This window comes from Lithobates pipiens, unplaced genomic scaffold (assembly GCF_037356315.1).
Source record: "Lithobates pipiens isolate NorthernLeopardFrog02 unplaced genomic scaffold, aLitPip1_a1.2 Scaffold_25, whole genome shotgun sequence".
Lineage (NCBI taxonomy): Eukaryota > Metazoa > Chordata > Amphibia > Anura > Ranidae > Lithobates > Lithobates pipiens.
In genome coordinates this window covers 203,869,027-203,888,983 of record NW_027507787.1, presented here as the reverse complement: position 1 = coordinate 203,888,983, position 19,957 = coordinate 203,869,027, and the positions used below count along the sequence as shown (strand labels likewise).

The following is a 19,957-nucleotide window of genomic DNA, read 5'->3' as shown; positions in this document are numbered from 1 at the left end:
TTGTACCTTTACAACCACTTTAAAATCCTTGCAATGTGCATGGATCATCCAGATGGTGCACACATAGGCTGTTATCAGCAGTTTTCGGCAGGGTAGTTTTTTGGCTGTAAAAAAAACCCAAAACTAGTGGGTTCTGAGAGGAGTTTTTAAGCTGTAAAAATGCTCTAACATCAAAAAACTCTCATAAACGCTTAAAAACGCAGCTCACCGGGATTTTTAAACCCCCCAAAAAAAAGAAAAAAAAAAGTTTAATAACGCTAAAAAAACGTTGAAAAACTCACTGCATAGCTACTGCCGTTTTAATAACGCTATAATGTCCAATGTGCATGAGGCCTTAAAGTTAAAATCTTAACTTGTGGTTTGTTATTCCCTCCTAAGGAATCATGGCTGATTCACAATAAAAATTTCATTTAGGGAAATTGTTCAATATTAAAGAATGCTTTATTAAAGCGGTAGTAAACCCGCTAATGTTTTTTTTTTTTTGTCACCTGCAAAGCAAAAGGCATAATGAGCTAGTATGCACCGCATACTAGCTCATTATGAAATACTTGACTTAGAACGAGGCCCCGACATCTGGCCCGATCCACGGCGAGGGAGTTGACATGCTCCCTCAGCGTTTCTTCCAGGTATCGTGGCTCCGGCGCTGTGAGTGGCCGGAGCCGCTATATCGTCACTCCCGCACATGCGCGCGGGAGATTTCATTCCGGCCGGTCGGCCACTGCCGGATTTTCAGCCGAGAATCCCCTTGTGCGCATGCGCCGCTGCAGTCAGCGGCGCATACCGAGGGGAATATCTCCTAAACCGTACAGGTTTGGGAGATATTTTTTTTACCTACAGGTAAGCCTTATTATAGGCTTTCCTGTAGGTAAAAGTAAAAAAAAAAAGAGTATACAACCACTTTAATTTCTTTTGGAACATGAAAGAAGACAATTGCTGGATTGTTTTACCAAAACTGGTGTGGAGAAAGTTTGTCTTTTTGATGTCTCACCATTAATGTTAGTTACATTAGTAATATTTCAATGTGTGCCTATTAACCGCTTCCCGACCACCTCACGCAGATATACTGCGGCAGAAGGGCATGTACAGGCAGATTAACATACTGCGGGCTCGCACGTCCCCGGGAGCTCTGTGCCTGCGGGTCCCGTGGACTCGATGTCCGTGGGGATACCCGCAATCGTCTCACCGTGAGGAAGAATGGGGAGATGCTAATGTAAACAAGCATCTCCCCATTCTGCCTAGTGACAGGACACTGATCACAGCTCCCTGTAATCGGAAGCGGTTATCAGTCCCTCCTCCCACAGTTAGAATCACTCCCTAGGACACACTTAACCCCTACAGTACCACCTAGTGGTTAACCCCTTCACTGCCAGTCACATTTACACAGTAATCAATGCATTTTTAATTGCACCGATCGATGTATAAATGTAAATGGTCCCAAAATCGCGCCAAAAGTGTCTGATGTGTCCGCCATAATGTCGCAGTCACGATAAAAATCGCTGGTCACCGCCATTACTAGTAAAAAAAAAAAAAAAATTATCAATAAAAATGCCATAAAACTATCCCCTATTTTGTAGACGGTATAACTTTTGTGCAAACCAATCAATATACGCTTATTAGGGGAAAAAAAATTTCAGATATTTTCTAGGGATATTTATTATAGCAAAAAGTTAAAAATAATGCGGTTTTTCAAAATTGTCGCTATTTGTTTGTTTATAGCGCAAAAAATAAAAACTGCAGCAGTGATAAAATACCACCAAAAGAAAGCTCTATTTGTGGGAAAAAAATGAGGTTCATTTTGTTTGGGAGCCACGTCGCACGACCGCGCAATTGTCAGTTAAAGCGACGCAGTGCCGAATCGCAAAAAATGCTCTGGTCAGGAAGGGGGTAAATTCTTCAGGGGCTGAAGTGGTTAATTCAAATGCATTTTATTAGGATTTTAAGCCACTGATGTATACAAAATCCTCCATGATGTCAAAGTGGGAAAACAAATCTACACAGCTTTCAATTGATTCACAAATACAAATGGTAGACTTACTTGCATAAATATTCACCCCATATGCTGTGAGACCTCAACTGCCCTATAGAAGTTGAATAATTAGCTGAGTGGAGTCCACCTGCGTGCAATTAAAATGTCACATGATCTCAAAATAAATACACCTGTTTCTAGAAGGCCGGGCTCTGCTAGAGGTCATATCCAAACAAACCGGGTCATGAAGAGCTATACAAACAAGAATGAGAAAAGTTCTGGTGCAGCAAAAAAAGGGTTGGGTTTAACAAAAAAAAAAAAAACATATGCCAAACTATGAACATCCCTTGAAAGCACTTGATATGTCTGCTGTAAAAAATGGAAGGAATATGTCACAACTGTGAAACTAATGCAGGCCATACACGGTCGAATTTCGAACGAATTTTCTTTTCAAAATCAGAAAATTCGTTTTTTTTCGTGATCCGATGATGCCACCATTGATTTTCAAAATTCGGCCGACCAAGCCTTCAATTTCACCTCATGTTGCTACAGAAAAGAATTTTCTTGGATGGGAATCTTCTTTTCTCTCCGTAAATTTTCTTTTATCTCCGTACATTTTCTTTTCTTATTATGTTTCTCGCACGATTCTCCCATCATTGATTAGAAAATCGTTTGTTTTTCTAAAAATTTCCAACATGTCCGATTCCTCAAATTTTATTTCCGCACGAAAATCGGCTGTTGCTGCAGCCCACTAATGGTGCGAAATTCATACGAAAACTCTTAGATACGATTTTCGAAAGAAAATTCTTTCGAAATTCGAACCATGTATGGCCGGCATAAGTGACCAGCAAAACAGCGCATCAGCAATACAGCGAAGAGGCCATAGGCACCTCTAAACGCAAAAGCGTGACCCCTGGAGCCTAGAACCCTCTACCTTCTCTTATGAAGGTCCTCCACCTCTGAGGAGTCATAATGACGGCAACATTTCCCAGGGCAAGTTTCCAGATGTCACAAACCTGTAGCATTCATGTAAAAGCCCATTCTTTCCTGCAGCCGCCCAACTGGAAAAAAGTTTTCTTTCCATTCCCCTGCTGTGGTCAGCCAGCAATGCTTTCACACTATAACATGTCAGTAACGGAGGGTTCTTCTCACACCCACGGCACTGGCTGGCTAAAGTTTTTTGATGGTACTAATTACTGGGCCATTAATATTATTATTATTATACAGGTTTTATATAGCGCCAACAGTTTGCTCAGCGCTTTACAACATGAGGGCAGACATTACATTTACATTACAATTTGGTACAAGAGGAATCAGAGGGCCCTGCTCGTTAGAGCTTACAATCTAAAAAATGGTGAATCAAGGATCAGGTTAGCTTTTGATTCCTTCTCACCGTGTGAAAAAGAATTTAGTAGATTCTGACATGGCATTTACAGATGCTTGACAACCTGATGATAGAAATTTAGTATTTTAACCATTTCAATACCGGGACCTTTTAACCCCTTCCTGCCCCGGCCGATTTTCAGCACTGTCGCACTTTGAATGAGAATTGCGCGGTCACGAAACACTGTATTTTTTTATAATTTTTTATTATTTTTTCCACACAACTAGAGCTTTCTTTTGGTGGTATTTAATCACCACTGAGTTTTTTTATTTTTTTGCTAAATAAATGAAAAAAGACAACATTTTGAAACAAAATGCATTTTTCTTTGTTTCTGTTATAACATTTTGCAAATAAATAATTGTTCGTCAACAATTTAGCCCAACATTTAATCTGCTACATTTCTTTGGTGAAAATAACCCAAATCAGTGTATATTATTTAGTCTGTAGGGAAGTTATAGAGTCCATAAACTATGGTATATATATATATATATATATATATATGAAAACTGATCAATCCGGATGTACTGACTGACCCCCTATCTTGTTTCTTGAGGCCCTAAAATACCAGGACAGTACAAATACCCCCAAAATGACCCCTTTTTGGAAAGTAGACAGTCCAAAGTAAGAGGCATTGTGGGTTTTGTGAAGTTGTATTTTTTTTGCCATAATATTTTGGATTTTTTTTAAATTTTTTTATTACACTTTATTTTTATTTTATTTTTAACACACTGTGACCAGAGCAATAGAATATTACATTAGTACCATTGTACTACTCTAGGAAAGTGATCAAGATTTTTTTTTTTTTTTTTTACACATAATGTTTGTTTATAGCAGTGAACTACATTGCTATAACCAAGCATTTTACTGAATGAAACTTATTCATTAAGTTTGTTTTGCTGTGATTGGATTGGTCAAAGCTAATCACATGGTACAGATAGGCCCTGTCTGTACTATGTGACCACATTGACCAATCACAGCTAGCAACACAATTGTACACAATGCATGGCATGAAAGGAAGCCATTCATTGTTTACAACTGTCATGTGACCTGCTGTGATTGGTCACATCGGTCACATGGTACCGGCAGCGAGCCGGTACATTGATCCTGTGGACACAGCTGGTGCCAGATTGTGTTGCTGCGTGGCCCCTTCTAAGAGGACGTCATATGACATCCAATCAGAACAGTAAAGCCACCGCTGTCATTCTTCTATAGGCCTTGCAAGAAGGTGTTAAGTAAGCCATCAATTATACATTTTTCTTTCTTTCTACCACAGGTTGAAGAAAATAAAATTGCTCAATTTACCCATCAGCACAGTCAGTGTTGATGGGGGAATCCTTTCCTCTGCTCTATGTATTCTGACAGTGGGAGGTTTCCCAACCATCAGAATACAATGATCACTGCCAGCAGCTATACCTGCCATAAGTGATTGCATGAAAAGATCAACTTCAGTACAACAAGCCTTTCCATGGACGGATCGGAATTCAATCTGTCTATGGCCAGGCTTAGGCCTCGTTCGCACAGGCATTAAAAACTCTTTCTCACGCTGTCCAACTGCCTAAGAACTGAAATTGGATGAAGGTATACACCAGACAGTGTTAGCAGTGGCGTAACTAGAACCTTCAGGGCCCCGATGCAAGAAACTATGAAGGCCCCCCCCTGAACCCCAGCCAGGGCCCTTCCCTCCGAGTCCGGCGGTGGAACTCCAGGGTGTGGTCACAGGTATGACCTTTGTGAGCCCTTTAGTTCCACCACTGGTATCAGTAGTTTTTTTTATTATTATTTTTTTTATTTTTAGGTGCCCCATTGGGGGACTGTCCCTAGGCAGGATGGGGTCCCCGTCCCCAGAAGAGATGAGGTCTTTTTCTCCAGGGCAGATGAAGTTACTGCCCCCAGGTGAGAAGGGGTCCCTGTCCCCAAGGGAGATGGGGGTCCCTGTCCCCACGTGAGAAGGGATCCCTGTCCCCAGGGGGAGATGGAGGGGGTATGTAATGGTGTGTGGAGGATGGGGTCCTCTCACCCACCATGACCAAGCTGTAGGCCGCGCACTCATCCATGTTGGCCTGGGATCCATCCAGTGTGCTGGACGGGCGATCAGCATATCTCCCAGAAAGACCTTTCATCATCTGTGTATGATGGGGGAGGAGGGGGGCTGGCAGACAAGCCTGCAGTGTCCTCCGGGGAGCCGGCTCTCATAGGGCTGCACTGCATCTGTGTGCTTAAAGTTTGTTTACCCGGGAGAAGTATGCAGTGCAGTGTGGGCTGGACTCGGGGGGGCAGGACTCTGGCTGGGGAGAACAGACTTCGGACTGAGCGGCAATGCATGGAGCAGGAGAGGGGTACTCTGAGGAGCCGGCCGAGGACACAGGTCATGCGGGGAATGCACAACTAAAGAGCAGCCAGTGCGATAGTCGAGCATGGAGCTCTGCTAGTCACCCTCCACCTCCACCACCCGTGTGCATGGTGCACTGGTACCCCTAGCTGCCTATGCTGCTGCTGGCCTTATGTAGAGGGGGCTGCATGGGCCCCCTGAATCACAGGGCCCGGTTGCGGTCGCGACTGCTGCACCCCCTATAGTTACGCCCCTGAGTGTTAGCACTACCTTGTGTTGTGAGGCAAAAAAAATAAAAAATTGTGCCTGCAGAGTTTCGACAGGTGTTGACACGTTGCAACTACCTTCATTCAATTCTATTGAAACGGTTTAAAGTGCTGTTGCAAATCATCAAAAGTAGTCAATAACGTAAAAGTAAAAATTACTTCAAAAGGACATTTGAGGAATATTGTGCATGCTAGTGCATCTTAAAATAGAACCATAGTCAAAACTTTTTTTTTAATTTTGGATAAAGTAAGGGAGGCTTATAATCCCTGTAAGGTTTATTTTTCCCATCTGTATCCCAATGGGGAGATTTACCTTAATTTCCTGTCCTATAGCCAAACAGAAAGTGAGAGGCAATCTCTGCACATTAAGGGAATCTCTTGTATTTGATCACTACTGCCATTTTTTTTGTGCTATAAAAACGTATACAATAAAAAAATGTTAGAAATAGAATTTCTTCATAAACATGCTACATGTTTTCGGTAAAACAAAATCCCAATAAGCGGATACTGATTGGTTTACATGGACGTTATAGTGTTTACAAACTATGGGATATATTTATGGAATTTTTTTCTATACTAGTAATGGCAGCGATTTAAAACACCTGAACATTATGTTATCATCAAACAAGATGGCAATAAAATAAGACATAATACCTTTTGCTTCAATCATATTTAAAGAAATGTAATGAAAAATAATGTAATGTGAAATAAAATAAAAAATATACCATTAAGTTATATTAGGGTCTTTTTTTAAGTACTTGCCGATACCAATTAATGAGGCTGATTAGAGTAAATTAAGGGATAATGAGTTGTTAAATAGATGAACAATTTAATAAAAACCCCAACAAAAATGTATTTTTTACTTCACAAGGTTGCCTTAAAGGCTTAATCTGACTTAAATTGTAGACCGAAGTTCAACCCTTTGATCTGTAAATGACTGCACAGAAAGATACAATGTTTCCTTTTACCTGTCTCTTTCAGTGCTGAGCAATGTTGTTGATAAACATTTCCGGCTGCTTTTTTTTTTTGACAGCTGCGAGCAGGGGAACGGTTCTGCACTTTCTACATGAATCGTGAAAATGCTGAATAAGGATCATGTGGGGGGTTGAATCGAGATCACAATCTTTTAACGATTAATTGTGCAGCTCTAGTGCCTAGCCAGTGTTTTTGTGTACTGTGTTAGGTGTCTTTTACGAAGGGAAATTATGGATTTTATTCCCTGCTTTGCAGTAACACAAAAGCCACCCCCCCCCCGTCAGAATGGAGGTGCCCAGGTAGTTCTGTGTGTTGTACCGATGATTGGCGGGTGCCAGTGGTCATCCAGTGCCCGGCACCCTCAGATTAGCTTCTGCTGTGAATAATCACAGCAGAAGTGGCCAGCCGGTGGTTTGCACACGCCCCCTGCAGGTGGAAGTAAAAAATCACGTATATATCTGTGATTCTGCACAGGAGAGCTGGCCTTTAGCAATAAAACTGCTATGGGGCAGTCTTTAACCACTTAACAACCGGCCCATAGCCGAATGACGGCTACAGGGCGGTTGTTTAACTCTGGGAGGCCATCATATGATGTCCTCCCAGAATTCCGCCCTTGCGCGCCCCCTGGGGCGCGCACTCGAGAGCATCTGTGGCCGTTTACCACATGATCACTCCGTCAAATGACGGAGTGATCACTTGTAAACAAACCGGTGTCATGTTATGACGCCGGTTCCTCCCTCCCCTCTCTGTACCGATCGGTACAGCGGAGGGGGAAGAGATCGGTGTCAGCAGCGCTGTGGGCTGCATCTGCAGTGCCCACATCGCTGCTCACCGAAATGTAACCCCTCAATTCCCTGCCAATACTCTGCAATACCAGCCAATACTCTGCAATACCCACCAATACTCTGCAATGCCAGCTAATACTCTGCAATACCCACCAATACTCTGCAATGCCAGCTAATACGCTGCAATACCCACTAATACTCTGCAATGCCAGCTAATACTCTGCAATACCAGCCGATACTCTGCAATACCCACCAATACTCTGCAATGTCAGCTAATACTCTGCAATACCAGCCAATACTCTGCAATACCAGCCAATACTCTGCAATACCCGCCAATACTCTGCAATATCCGCCAATACTCTGCAATACCCGCCAATACTCTGCAATACCCGCCAATACTCTGCAATATCCGCTAATACTCTGCAATATCCGCTAATACTCTGCCCGCCAATACGCTGCAGTACCCGCCAATACTCCGCAGTACAATTCCAGCCAATACTCTGCAATACCATGCCATAAATTGCCATACCCGGAGATACCCAGCCATACTCGGAGATACCCAGCCATACTCGGAGATACCCAGCCATACTCGGTGATACCCTGCAATACCCAGCCATAGACACCCCCCTCCCGCCGCCCTCCGGTGCTTCTACCGACTCGCCAATAAGTTCAAAGCCAGAATCTTTTATTTTTTATTGTTTTTATTATTTCAGGCTTCCCAGCCTAGAGGTGAGATGTGGGGTCTTATTGACCCCATATCTCACTGTAAAGAGGACCTGTCATGCCATATTCCTATTACAAGGGATGTTTACATTCCTTGTAATAGGAATAAAAGTGATCAAAAAATTTATTTTTGGGGAAAAAAAATGTCAAACTAAAATAAATAAAGTAAAATGAACAATAAAAAAATGTTTTTTTTAAAGCACCCCTGTCCCCATGTGCTCGCATGCAGAAGTGAACGCATACGTAAGTCCCGCCCACATATGAAAACGGTGTTCAAACCGCAATCATTTTAGCCCTAGACCTCCTCTGTAACTCAAAACATGTAACCAGTAAAAAAAATTTAAAGCGTCGACTATGGGGATTTTTAAGTAGCGACGTTTGGTACCATTCCACGAGCGTGTGCAATTTTGAAGAGTGACATGTTAGGTATCTATTTACTCGGCGTAACTTCATCTTTCACATTATGTAAAAATTGGGCTAACTTTACTGTTTTTTGTTTTTTTTTAAGCACAAAATAGTTTTTCTTCCAAAAAAAGCATTCGAAAAATTGCTGTGCAAATACCGTGCAAGATAAAAAGTTTCAACGACCACCATTGTATTCTCCAGGGTGTTTGCTAAAAAAACATATATAATGTTTTGGGATTCTATGTAATTTTCTAGCAAATAAATGATGATTTTTACATGTAGGAGAGAAATGTCAGAATTGTCCTGGGTGCTCCAGAACGCCTGATGGTGCTCCCTGCATGTTGGGCCTCTGTATGTGGCCACACTGTGTAAAAGTCTCACACATGTGGTATCGCCATACTCGGGAGTAATAGCAGAATGTGTTTTGGGGTGTAATTTGTGGTATGCATATGCTGTGTGTGAGAAATAAACTGATAATATGACAATTTTGTGTAAAAGTAAAAAAGATCTTGATTTTGCAAAGAATTGTGGGAAAAATTACAACTTCAAAAAACCCATCATGCCTCTTACTAAATACCTTGGAATGTCTTCTTTCCAAAAAGGGGTAATTTGGGGGGTATTTGTACTTTTCTGGCATGTTAGGGTCTCAAGAATTGAAATAGGCCATCAGTACTTCAGGTGTGATCAATTTTCAGATATTGGCACCATAGCTTGTGGACTCTATAACTTTCACAAAGACCAAATAATATCCACCAATTTGTACTTATTTTTACCAAAGATGTGTAGTAGTATACATTTTGGCCAAACTTTATGAAGAAAAATTACTAATCTGCTAAATTTTATAACAGAAACAAAGAAAAATAAATTTTTTTACAGAATTTTCTGTACAGAGGTGGAGCAATTTTTCCAAGCCGAATGAGAACAACGTGCCAGACCTAGCTAGGCAAAGCTGGCAGAGACTTACTCCGAAACACACACTGCTAAAAGTTCTATTAAGAACTTGGGGCTGAATACTTACACAATTCACAAATGCCTGCTTTTTAGCTTTCTTAACTACTCTCTGCCCAAGCCTATTCTGGCACTCCTTTCGTACATGTAAAAAATTTTTGTGCTAGAAAATGACTCAGAACCCCCAAACATTATAAATGTTTTTTTTTTTGCAGAGACCCTAGGGAATAAAATGGCAGTCATTGCAAATTTTTATGTCACACAGTATTTACACAGCACATTTTCAAACATGTTTTTTTCATGAATTAAAAAGAAACAAAACAGTAAAGTTAGCAAAATGTTTTTGTATAATGTGAAATTTGATGTTACGCAGAGTAAATAGATACCTAACATGTCACGATTTAAAATTGCGCACACTCTTTGAAGGGTGCCAAGCTTTGGTACTTACATTTTTTTTACCGCTTACCATTTTAGAGGAGGTTTTGGGCTAGAATTGTTGTTCTCGCGAGTTCATGGCGATACCTCGCATGTGTAGTTTGAACGCCATCTATAAGACCCCACATCTCTCCTCTAGGCAGGAAAGACTGAGATAAAAAAAAAAAATGATCTCAGCCTTTCCAGCCGATTACGGCAGCGTTTACTTTTTCCGGGCCGGACGTGACATCATAGCATTGTGCCCGGGCCTCCAAAGGTCAAAGAAACTGCCGGGGGCCATCTGGTCACTGAAAATCTCTATGGCAAACGGCTGGTGCTGGTGGATTCCTTCTCCGGTGTTCAGTCAGGACTGGTGATTAGGTAATGGAAGTGAAATACAGTATTTAGAAATCCGTGACACTGTTTTAAAAAGCAGCGGCAAGCCTGTTAATCTCACAGGTTTGCTAATCAGGCAGAACACTGCTGCTTTTAAAATTCAACATCAAAACAGTCAGACGGATTTCAAAATAGTGTATTTCACTATATAAGCTCAGTTTACTGGTAAAAATTTGTGTGAAATGCAAGATTTTGGTGGGTGTAAAAAGATGACTGCTTGCCGCCTTCTGACTGTAGGCTTACTGTGGATGAGTGGGGGGTGGACAAAGATGGTCGTGACAGAACGTCACTTCCGTTACCTAATCTGATGGGTCGTCGATTCTGACTACACACCAGCTCACTAATCGCACGGAGGAGCCAGTAGGCCTGTACAATCATAGCAGCTGAACTGCCGCTATGATTGTTTTTATGATGCAGGGAATCGCCGACAGATAATAATATCTGTATGATGCCTGTGGGTGCAGGAATCCTTCAGATATCACCACTTAAACCCCATCACATCATATGACATACCGTGTGCTGCAAGTGGTTAACTTTTGTGTCACATTGTTACATTTTCACCTTTAAAGTGTTAAATATGCTTAATATATAAAATGTAAAATCCAATCTCCAATTTACTTCCAGGTTTTAACTGTACAAAATGTGTAAATGTCCAGGGGATATGAATATTTATGCAGAACATTGTAGATATTATTTATATCAATATTTCTCATGGGGGGGGGGGGGGTCCTGATATAGAAATACGCCCATTCCCCCTATAACGCCTCAGATGAAGATAGATTTATTCTTTTATACCATTGCTTTGTTAATATATGATTGCTATAGCTGCCATGAGTACACTTCTGGTACCAAAATAAACTTTATTGTAACAGTAAGTCACAGACATAAACAATTAAAATGGCTGCAGGGCGACTGAGAACTTAACAGGATAGATAGAGCATCACAGCCATGCAGGGGCTTTGCATCATTCACCAAAAGATATTGAATAACTTATATGCCTGTATTAATCAAGAGAAGTTATACAGAGAGAAGATGTGCCTGAAGCGTTGCATAATGTCCTTTTTGTTACAATAGTAAACTGTGTAAGATGATGGATTTTATTGGTCCGAGGGTTATGGCACAAAGTAGGTTAGGTGACAGTGGGGTTCTGTAAGAGGAAAGGTTACACAAAAGAAGCCAAGACTCAACGTGGAATAATGGGAAACAGAAAATAAAATAAAAAGTAAAGAAGAGAGGCAGAAAGAGAGGGAGTCTATCCCAGGGGCTGCTCCGACACACACCCAGGAAGGAGTTGAATAGACAAAGAGAAAGTCTCCTGGGTCAGGGTTGGCCTGGATGTGAATTAACCCCTTGCCGCCGTGCGTACGCAGATGTGTGTACTCAGCTTATAATGCCCGCACTTGCAGGCATCATCCCGGTACTGATTTTTAGAGCGGGGGATTGGCTTTCCAGCCATAACAACCGATGTGGCTAAAAGCCGCTCGGCTGTTATGCCGGAGGATATCGGGAGCACCGATGAACAATCCGATTCCTCTGGCGGCTAGGGTGGGACTGGAATGAAGCCGTATGCGGCTTCATGACAGTCTCCTAATTGTAAACACGGAAGCGACGTCATGACATCACTTCCGGTTTACATGGTAGCCAATGGCGCCGGATTTAAAAATATATACAGTATTCAGAATCACCGAAAACGGTGATCTGAATACTTTGAAGTGTAAAGGAGGGATCGGGGGTCTTTTAGATCCCCGATCCCTCCATAAAGAGTACCTGTCTTCACCTATTACTGTCACAAGGGATGTTTACATTCCTTGTGACAGAAATAAAAGTGATCAAAATTTTTTATTAAAACAAAACAACACAATTTATTCATTTTAAAATAAATAAGAAAAAAAAAAATGTAAAGCGCCCCCCTGTCCCCGTGAGCTCACGCAGCAAATAAAACGCATGCAGAAGTCGCGCCCGCATATGTAAACTGTGTTCAAATCACACATGTGAGGTATGGCCGCGATCGTCAGAGCGAGAGCAATAATTCTAGCACTAGACCTCCTCTGTAACTCTAACCTGGTAACCGGAAATTGTTTTTAAAGCATTGCCTATTGAGATTTTTAGGTACCGTAGTTTGTCGTCATTCCACGAGTGCGTGCAATTATAAAGTGTGACATGTTTGGTATCTATTTACTCAGCATAACATTATCTTTCACATTATGCAAAAAAATTGGGCTAACTTTATTGTTTTTTTTTTTTTTTATGCAAGTGTCCCTTCTCCCAAAAATTTGCGTTGAAAACACTGCTGCGCAAATACCCTGTGACATAAAATATTGCAACAATCACCGTTTTATTCTCTAGAGTCTCTGCTAAAAAATATATATATAATGTTTGGGGGTTCCAAGTAATTTTCTAGCAAAAAATATGGATTTTAACTTGTAAACACCAAATGTCAAAAATAGGCTTAGTCATGAAAGGGTTAAACTGCAAGACAGGTTGTCAATCCAAACAAGGCTGCCATATCAAAAGGAACCTGTCATGCTAACCTACAATGGTGTCATTTATTCTTCCTGTGGAATATTGCAAGAAGCCCTAACACCCAAATTTAGGACATTCAGTTACTGTAATGCATTTTAGGGGAATAACCTTATGGTATGAAGGCAAGGGGTCCTGACATCCTAACTGAGAATAAACAGATAGTGATCAGAAGTGTTATTTAGGAACTTACCAGGGATTTTGTGATAAACATTACAATTTAGGATATACAGATATTGATTTGAAGGGATATCAAGGAATCCCGACACCCTAATTTATGATGTACAGGTAGAAATCAGGAGTGTTATTGGGAAACTGACACATGGTATGGAGGCAGACAGTCCTGATGCCATAATGTAGATATATAGATACTGATCAGGAGTGTTATTGGGGAACTGACCCATGATTTGAAAGCACGGAGTCCTGACACTATAATTTAAGATATACAGATAGTGGTCAGGAGTGTTTTTTGGGGAACTGATTCATAGTATCGAGACAAGGTATCCTGACACTATAATTTAGGCTATACAGATAGAGATTGGGAGTGTTATCGGGAAACTGACTTCATTATTTATAATGTGCAGATAGTGATGAGAAATGTTTTTGGAAAAGTGACCCATGTTATGGAGACAAGGAGTCCTGACACCAACATTTATGATATACAGATAGTGATCAAGAGTGATATAAAGGAATTGGTCCATGGTATGGAGGCATCCTAATTTAAGATGTACAGTTAGTAGTCAGTTATTGGGGAACAGTCCCATAGTGTGGAAGCAGGCATTCCTAAAGTCATAACTTAGATGTATTGAAAATGAACAGGAGTGCAATCAGCATGCTTACCCGTGAGATGGAGGTAAAGAGATAGTGATCAAAAGTGTTATTGGGGAACTGATGTGTAGTTTAGAGGCAGCCATTTCTGACACCCTAACATAGGGTGTACAAATAGTGATCAGAAGTGCTACTGGGGAACCAACCATTGTACAGGGATAGGCAGTCCTGACAAATTTAGGATATACAGATAGTGATCAGGAGTGTTATCGGTCAACTGACCCATGTTAAGAAGGCAAGGAGTTCTAACACCCCAATTTAGTATGTAAAGATTGTAATCAGGAGTGGTATTGGCGAACTGGCCTGTGGTATGAAGGCAAGAAGTCCTAACACCAACAATTAGGAAATGATAGATAGTGATCAGGGTGTTGGGCCCCATGTAGCGGATTCTGTTCTGATCAGCAGAGGATCTGGGAGCTGATCCCCTGATGATCAGAGCAGAGTTGGTGGATAGCACATTCGTGCCCGCTCAGTTCTGGAAAGCAGACACAGAGAAAGCCCGCTGCTCTATGGAGGGTTTACATAAGAGTTGATCACTGTAAGAACCACTGTCAGTGGTAAATGGTTTGTCTCAACACTTAATTGATACATCTGCAGGACAGCTTGTTCTGTTGAAAAACAAAAGACTTACTGGCCAGATCACCAGATGAAAATATAGGAAAAGAAAGCCTAAAAAAGAAATCTAATGCAGCCATCACATCTAAGAATGGTAAGCTGGACTATAATAAATGTTTGCGTTTGGGCTTAATACCGCTTTAATTGCAAATATAGTAAAAGTCAGGTCACCAGGTTGGCTGTGCTATGTAAATTATAGGACTGGATTGACAGAAATAAAAATCTTTTGGCAGGTAAAAAAAAAAAAGGGCGCCTTATTATGTGATCTTTGCTTGGAGTCGCTTAAGGGCCCATTCACACTTTGCCGCTTTTGTGCACTGCATTAACGCATGTGCCACACATGTATGATGTGGCATTAGGCAGCCCATTCATTTTGAACGGACTGCCGTCACACAAAAGTTGACAAATAACATATATACAGCATTTCTTCCTATGCAATGCATAACGCATGGTTATGATATGCTGCAACGCCTAAGAGTCAAAGCTGTGTTGCCGTAGTGTGTTGGGATGTTATACAAAATGAATGGCTCTTCAGTGTGCTCACCTGCATAGTGTGCATTGCAGTTATGTGCGCATTACTGCAATGCAAAAGTGTAATTTGCCTCTCAAGGAAGGTATAATGCAGGGATATGCAATTAGTGGACCTCCCTGGTATAATGGAAGAGTGTGGAAACAGCTTGAACATGAGATGTCCTCACCTTTCACTATAAATTGGATTGTCTCTGTTGGTATATAAGCTAGTGTTTGTAAGTCCACAAAAAAATCATGTGGAACACAAAGGTGATGGGACAGCAGAGCCCTTGTAGAATTCCTGAATGTACAGGTGAATGAATGTACTGGATGTACAGGTAAAGAGCCTGGTCCATCCCACACTTCTTAAACTTTCTTTCTGCATCTTGTAGGTGGTATAAACTGGAGTCAAAGCAAGGAAAAAGGAACAAAGACAGAGGAGATCTGAAAGTGAACATCCAGTTCATGAGGAACAATATGACAGCCAGTATGTTCGATCTCTCCATGAAGGATAAGACTCGCTCTCCGTTTGCTCGTCTTAAAGACAAGATGAAAGGAAGGAAGCCTGATGGATCAGACACCTCTTCTGCCATCATTCCCAGCACAAGTGAACTTCATGGTACTCGTTTCAGCGAAGGAACTGACGTCTCACCACACAAGAGTAAACCCAAGAAGCCTTTCCTTCTAGGGCCTCAGCGCCTATCTTCTGCTCATTCCATGTCAGATTTAGTCGGTCCTCCTCCCGCCCGACTCAGCTCTGGTGGACTGCCTGTTAAACAGCCGTTAGACTCCATCAGCTCTGCAGAAGAAAGTGGTAAGCCCATTCAGTCTATGTTTGCTTTATTGCTGTCCTAGTCACCGTTAGCCATGCCACTCTGCAGGACTGTGAAGCCTGTAGGTATTTTATAAACAGCAAGTTAAAAGAAAATTCAGCCAAAAAGTGAAACAATTAAGTGAGGTATCCTGCAGTCCAGTAAACACTGAACCTGTTCTAAATGTAGAAAGTCCACTCACTTTAACGCTGGAACCCACCACAGCCAGAATTCAGAGATCACCTCAGATGGTCAGTAGATTACTTCCTGCAGTCATTGCTGTGCAAGTTCCTCTCTTTCTTCTACTTTATCACCAAACACATTAACTTTTAGGTAACCTTGAGTGTGATTTTTAGCTGTAATACACTTCTTATTATTGATATATTTTAAGTCGTGCTTTCTTTCTATGGGAGGCAACAAGGAGCTTGCAGGGGTGTGTCTGAGAATTTCCACTCTGCATAACAGGCTGGGATTCCCAGGTCAGCAAGATTATTGACCCAGAAGGGAGTGAAGTAGACTGGTAGAACTCGGCTTTACCCACATGAAAGACTGGACAATGAACAGATATTATAACCTCCCTGTGTGTATCTCAAGGTTTCGTTTTCAATTTTGGTTGAAGTTTTACAACATTTTCACTAAGTGCTCATGTATACATGCAATATTCCTGTCACTGAATATAGTTAACCTGACTTTAACAATAGAAAGACACTACTTAAACTATAGTGGTTTGGGGGCAGGGCAATATAGGTTTCTAGAAGCAGCACACCGGTAGCTGCCGACTGTGAGACTCATTTAGTCTGAATAAAACCTCAGAGTGAGCTGTCTAATAAGGGATCAGTAAATGCTCGGACATATTTACTTGTGTATGTAAATTTCAGCTTGAGCTACTGAAGTCTGTAAAAAGCAGATGTTTTACAACTGAGCTGCTGAGAGAGAGAACACCGTGTGAAAATAAGGCTAAAGCTCCACCTGCAGGCAACAATGGAGAATACAAGGTAGGTACAAAATCACCTTACAAGTTTAAGGTGATGTCCACCCTGACAGCTTCTTGTGTAAGCAGCTGAACAAGGAGTAGCCGACAGGTCAGTATACTCCAGACAGTTTACCCTTCTAACACCCTAACAACTGTGTAACTTGGGCCCTCAAACCATGAAGAGAAGTTCCTGTGGCAGGCACATTTAATAGAGGAGCTCTGTCACTGTTAAAATGCAACACACTAATACAGGTAAATGCAGTATGTACAGTATGTCTCTTACACAGTTCGTATTAGTATTGACCGCACTTGCCTGTACTCTGCTTTGTTCCTAGGGCTGGATTTATTGACTACTGATGTATTGGGAAAAAAACACCCAGGCATATTCAGGAGAATAAAAAAATAGGAACTTTTCCTGTACATGATTGGGTGTTTAATCTGGTAAATCAAGTTCTTAGTACAGTCATTCTTGGAAGATGCCACCACTGTCTGGTCTCACCAGTTATTATTGTCTTGTAGGAGGCCTCAAGTCACCACACAGAAGAACAATGAGTGTGGACACATCCAAAGACAGCCAGCCAGAGAGTACTGAATCCAAAATTGATTGGACCAACCGCCCCACCACTGAGCCTGTTATGAGCAGCGCTATTCCTCAGAAATTTGCTACTCTCCCCAGGCAGTGGGCTCCTGGTGATGAGCGTGCAGAAGCCTGGGACAGTTCCAGCACAGCTAAAGGAACTTATTCTAAAACAGAGGGCAGGAAAGACGGGAAGAAGAAAGACAAAGTGAGCCTGTTAGAGAGAGTAACGGGGAAGAAAGATGCAAAAAGGTCGGAACGGCACAGCCAAGACATCTCTGATTGGGGTCTGGAGAGCAGAGGCTCAGATGGTGTTTCTCAAACAATGGCACCCAGCTATGAGTCCACCAATCCTTTCCGGGTGGGGAGTCATCCTCCGGAGCAGCGGTAAATATACTAACTTATCACTTCTTCTATAGCACTGTAACCAGTGAGGAGTCTTTTTCTATAGCTGTGCCTAGCACTACAGTAGACATCAGAATTTTTTTCAGTAATGGTGTATTGCAGGAGACAAGGCGATCTACGCAGCTAATCAGCTGATGTGAAAATTTCTCAATTTGCAGCTGGCGACAGGTGTGAATGTAGAAAGTGCCTTTAATTTGAATGTGTCGTCAGATCCACAATGGAGGACCCACAAAAGTTATTAGCAAGGTCGCTGGGGACAGGGAATGGGTAATTAGACGGGCCCTGGGAGATGGAGTTTAGGTAATTAAGGAAGTTGGTCTAACTGGACCCCGAATATGATACAAATAATGTAATAGGGTAGATGCGGGTATTGTTCTAGCATGCAAAGACAACCTAGGACAATGTTAGCATACTATATATATATATATCTATAGCCCAAATAATACATACAGTACCCACAGTGCAGATGCTATACAATATATGAACAGCCTAATATACCTACAGTGCCGATACTATACGTATATATGTACAATTCAATATATCAACCATGCAGATACTTTATATTTACAGTCCAATATATCTACAGTGCAAATAGTTTATGTCTGTAGCCCAAATAATATATATCTACAGAGCAGATACTATACTGTATATCTATCCCCCAAATTCTTCACATTTACCTTGCAGATACTATATATGCACAGTTCAATATACTGTATATCTACAATGTAGATTCCATATATGTACAGTCCAATATAGCTACAGTGCAGATACTATATACTGTATGTACACTCTTGTCAGTATACACAATCACAGCTCTTCAGTTACTGTGGGTGAGACAATATCATCGTTCACTCTTCTATTATCCTTCTCTGGTATACCGGTCTCTCATAAAGCTGTCATTGCACACGATCTACTCATCCTCAAATACCAAAGAAAGGACCAAATACTCCAATGTTTAATACAGATTTTATATTACACAATGGTACACACAACAGATGTTGTCATTCCCTGAATTTCTGTGACTCGTGATGACCTAATACTCTACATAAGTATGATCTACAGCAGCCTTTTTCTGGTACAATAATTTTTATTGTAATAAGCATAACATCTTGACAAACATTCACCCATGCAGGGGTACAGCATAATGAGCATAGCAGGAAGGTGTGGGCTAGGGAAGTCCTATCAAAAGATTTTTATAAGTATCAACTGTCCACTGGGTGACCTAGTGGGATAAACCAAAGGTCCATATAGCTCACCAGGGCCTAAAGGCCATTTAATAGGGTCCCAGGTTGCAGGTGCACTGGTTTACAGCAGAGGGTAATGCCTGTGCTGGCCTATTGGACACCTCCGACACAGGTCGGGTGAGCACAATCTGTAGAGATGTACAAAAAAAACTTTGGAATCTAGCAACAGTGGCCGCTTGCCAACAAGAAATAAGTCTAAGGAATCGGGGTTACCCTAGAGCAAAAGAGACCAAGGGTAGCCATAAGCACGGTCTGAGCTGCAAAAAAGAGAAGGAAAAGGACAAAGAAATAAGGATCGAGATAGGGAAAAGAGGGAGGGAGGGGAGAGGAGGAGCAGAAGTCCTGCAGGAGGTGGAAGAAACAAATTAGTTCTTAGGAGAGACCCAGGCTGTTTGGATGCAAGGTGGGAAAAGCATAGGACCACCAAGGTGACCATACTTTGAGGAATTTAGAATGAGAATCATTTAGAATACTTGACATTTTCTCATTAATCATAAGGTCGGTTAAAGTGCTCTTCCCCACAGCAAAAGGAACAGAGGGCTCTGGCTATTACCTGTTTAGCTGCTATAAACAAATACGAAGCCAGTTTTTGTTGGTATGAGAACAAGCTCCGGAATTGGGCAGCGCAACAAGGCAGTTTTGGCTTCCCTCTGTATGGGTATATAGAATAAGGAATGTAGGAGACCAAACACCCTGTGAAGCGGGGACAGGACCACTAGATGTGTACTACATCCCCCTGTTGGCCACACCCTCTGAAGCATCGGTTGCTATAGGATGGGTTTGAGCTCGCTATCCGGGACCCAGTACCACATGTAGAACTTTGTATGCAGCTTCCAGAGTAGCCGTGTTGAAGCATGTAGCCACGGAGGACCAGGCCTTGTT

The 19,957-nt window shown here is 41.7% G+C and overlaps 1 protein-coding gene across 1 annotated transcript in view; it reads left to right on the top strand.

Annotated features, from left to right (window-relative positions):
* Positions 1-19,957, top strand: part of RAB11FIP2 (RAB11 family interacting protein 2) — a 72,796-nt gene that overhangs the window by 37,061 nt on the left and 15,778 nt on the right. The window contains exons 2-3 of the mRNA XM_077455451.1: positions 15,457-15,878; positions 17,369-17,813. Of these exons, the coding sequence (XP_077311577.1) occupies positions 15,457-15,878; positions 17,369-17,813 (867 nt within the window). The remainder of the gene's footprint in view (positions 1-15,456; positions 15,879-17,368; positions 17,814-19,957) is intronic.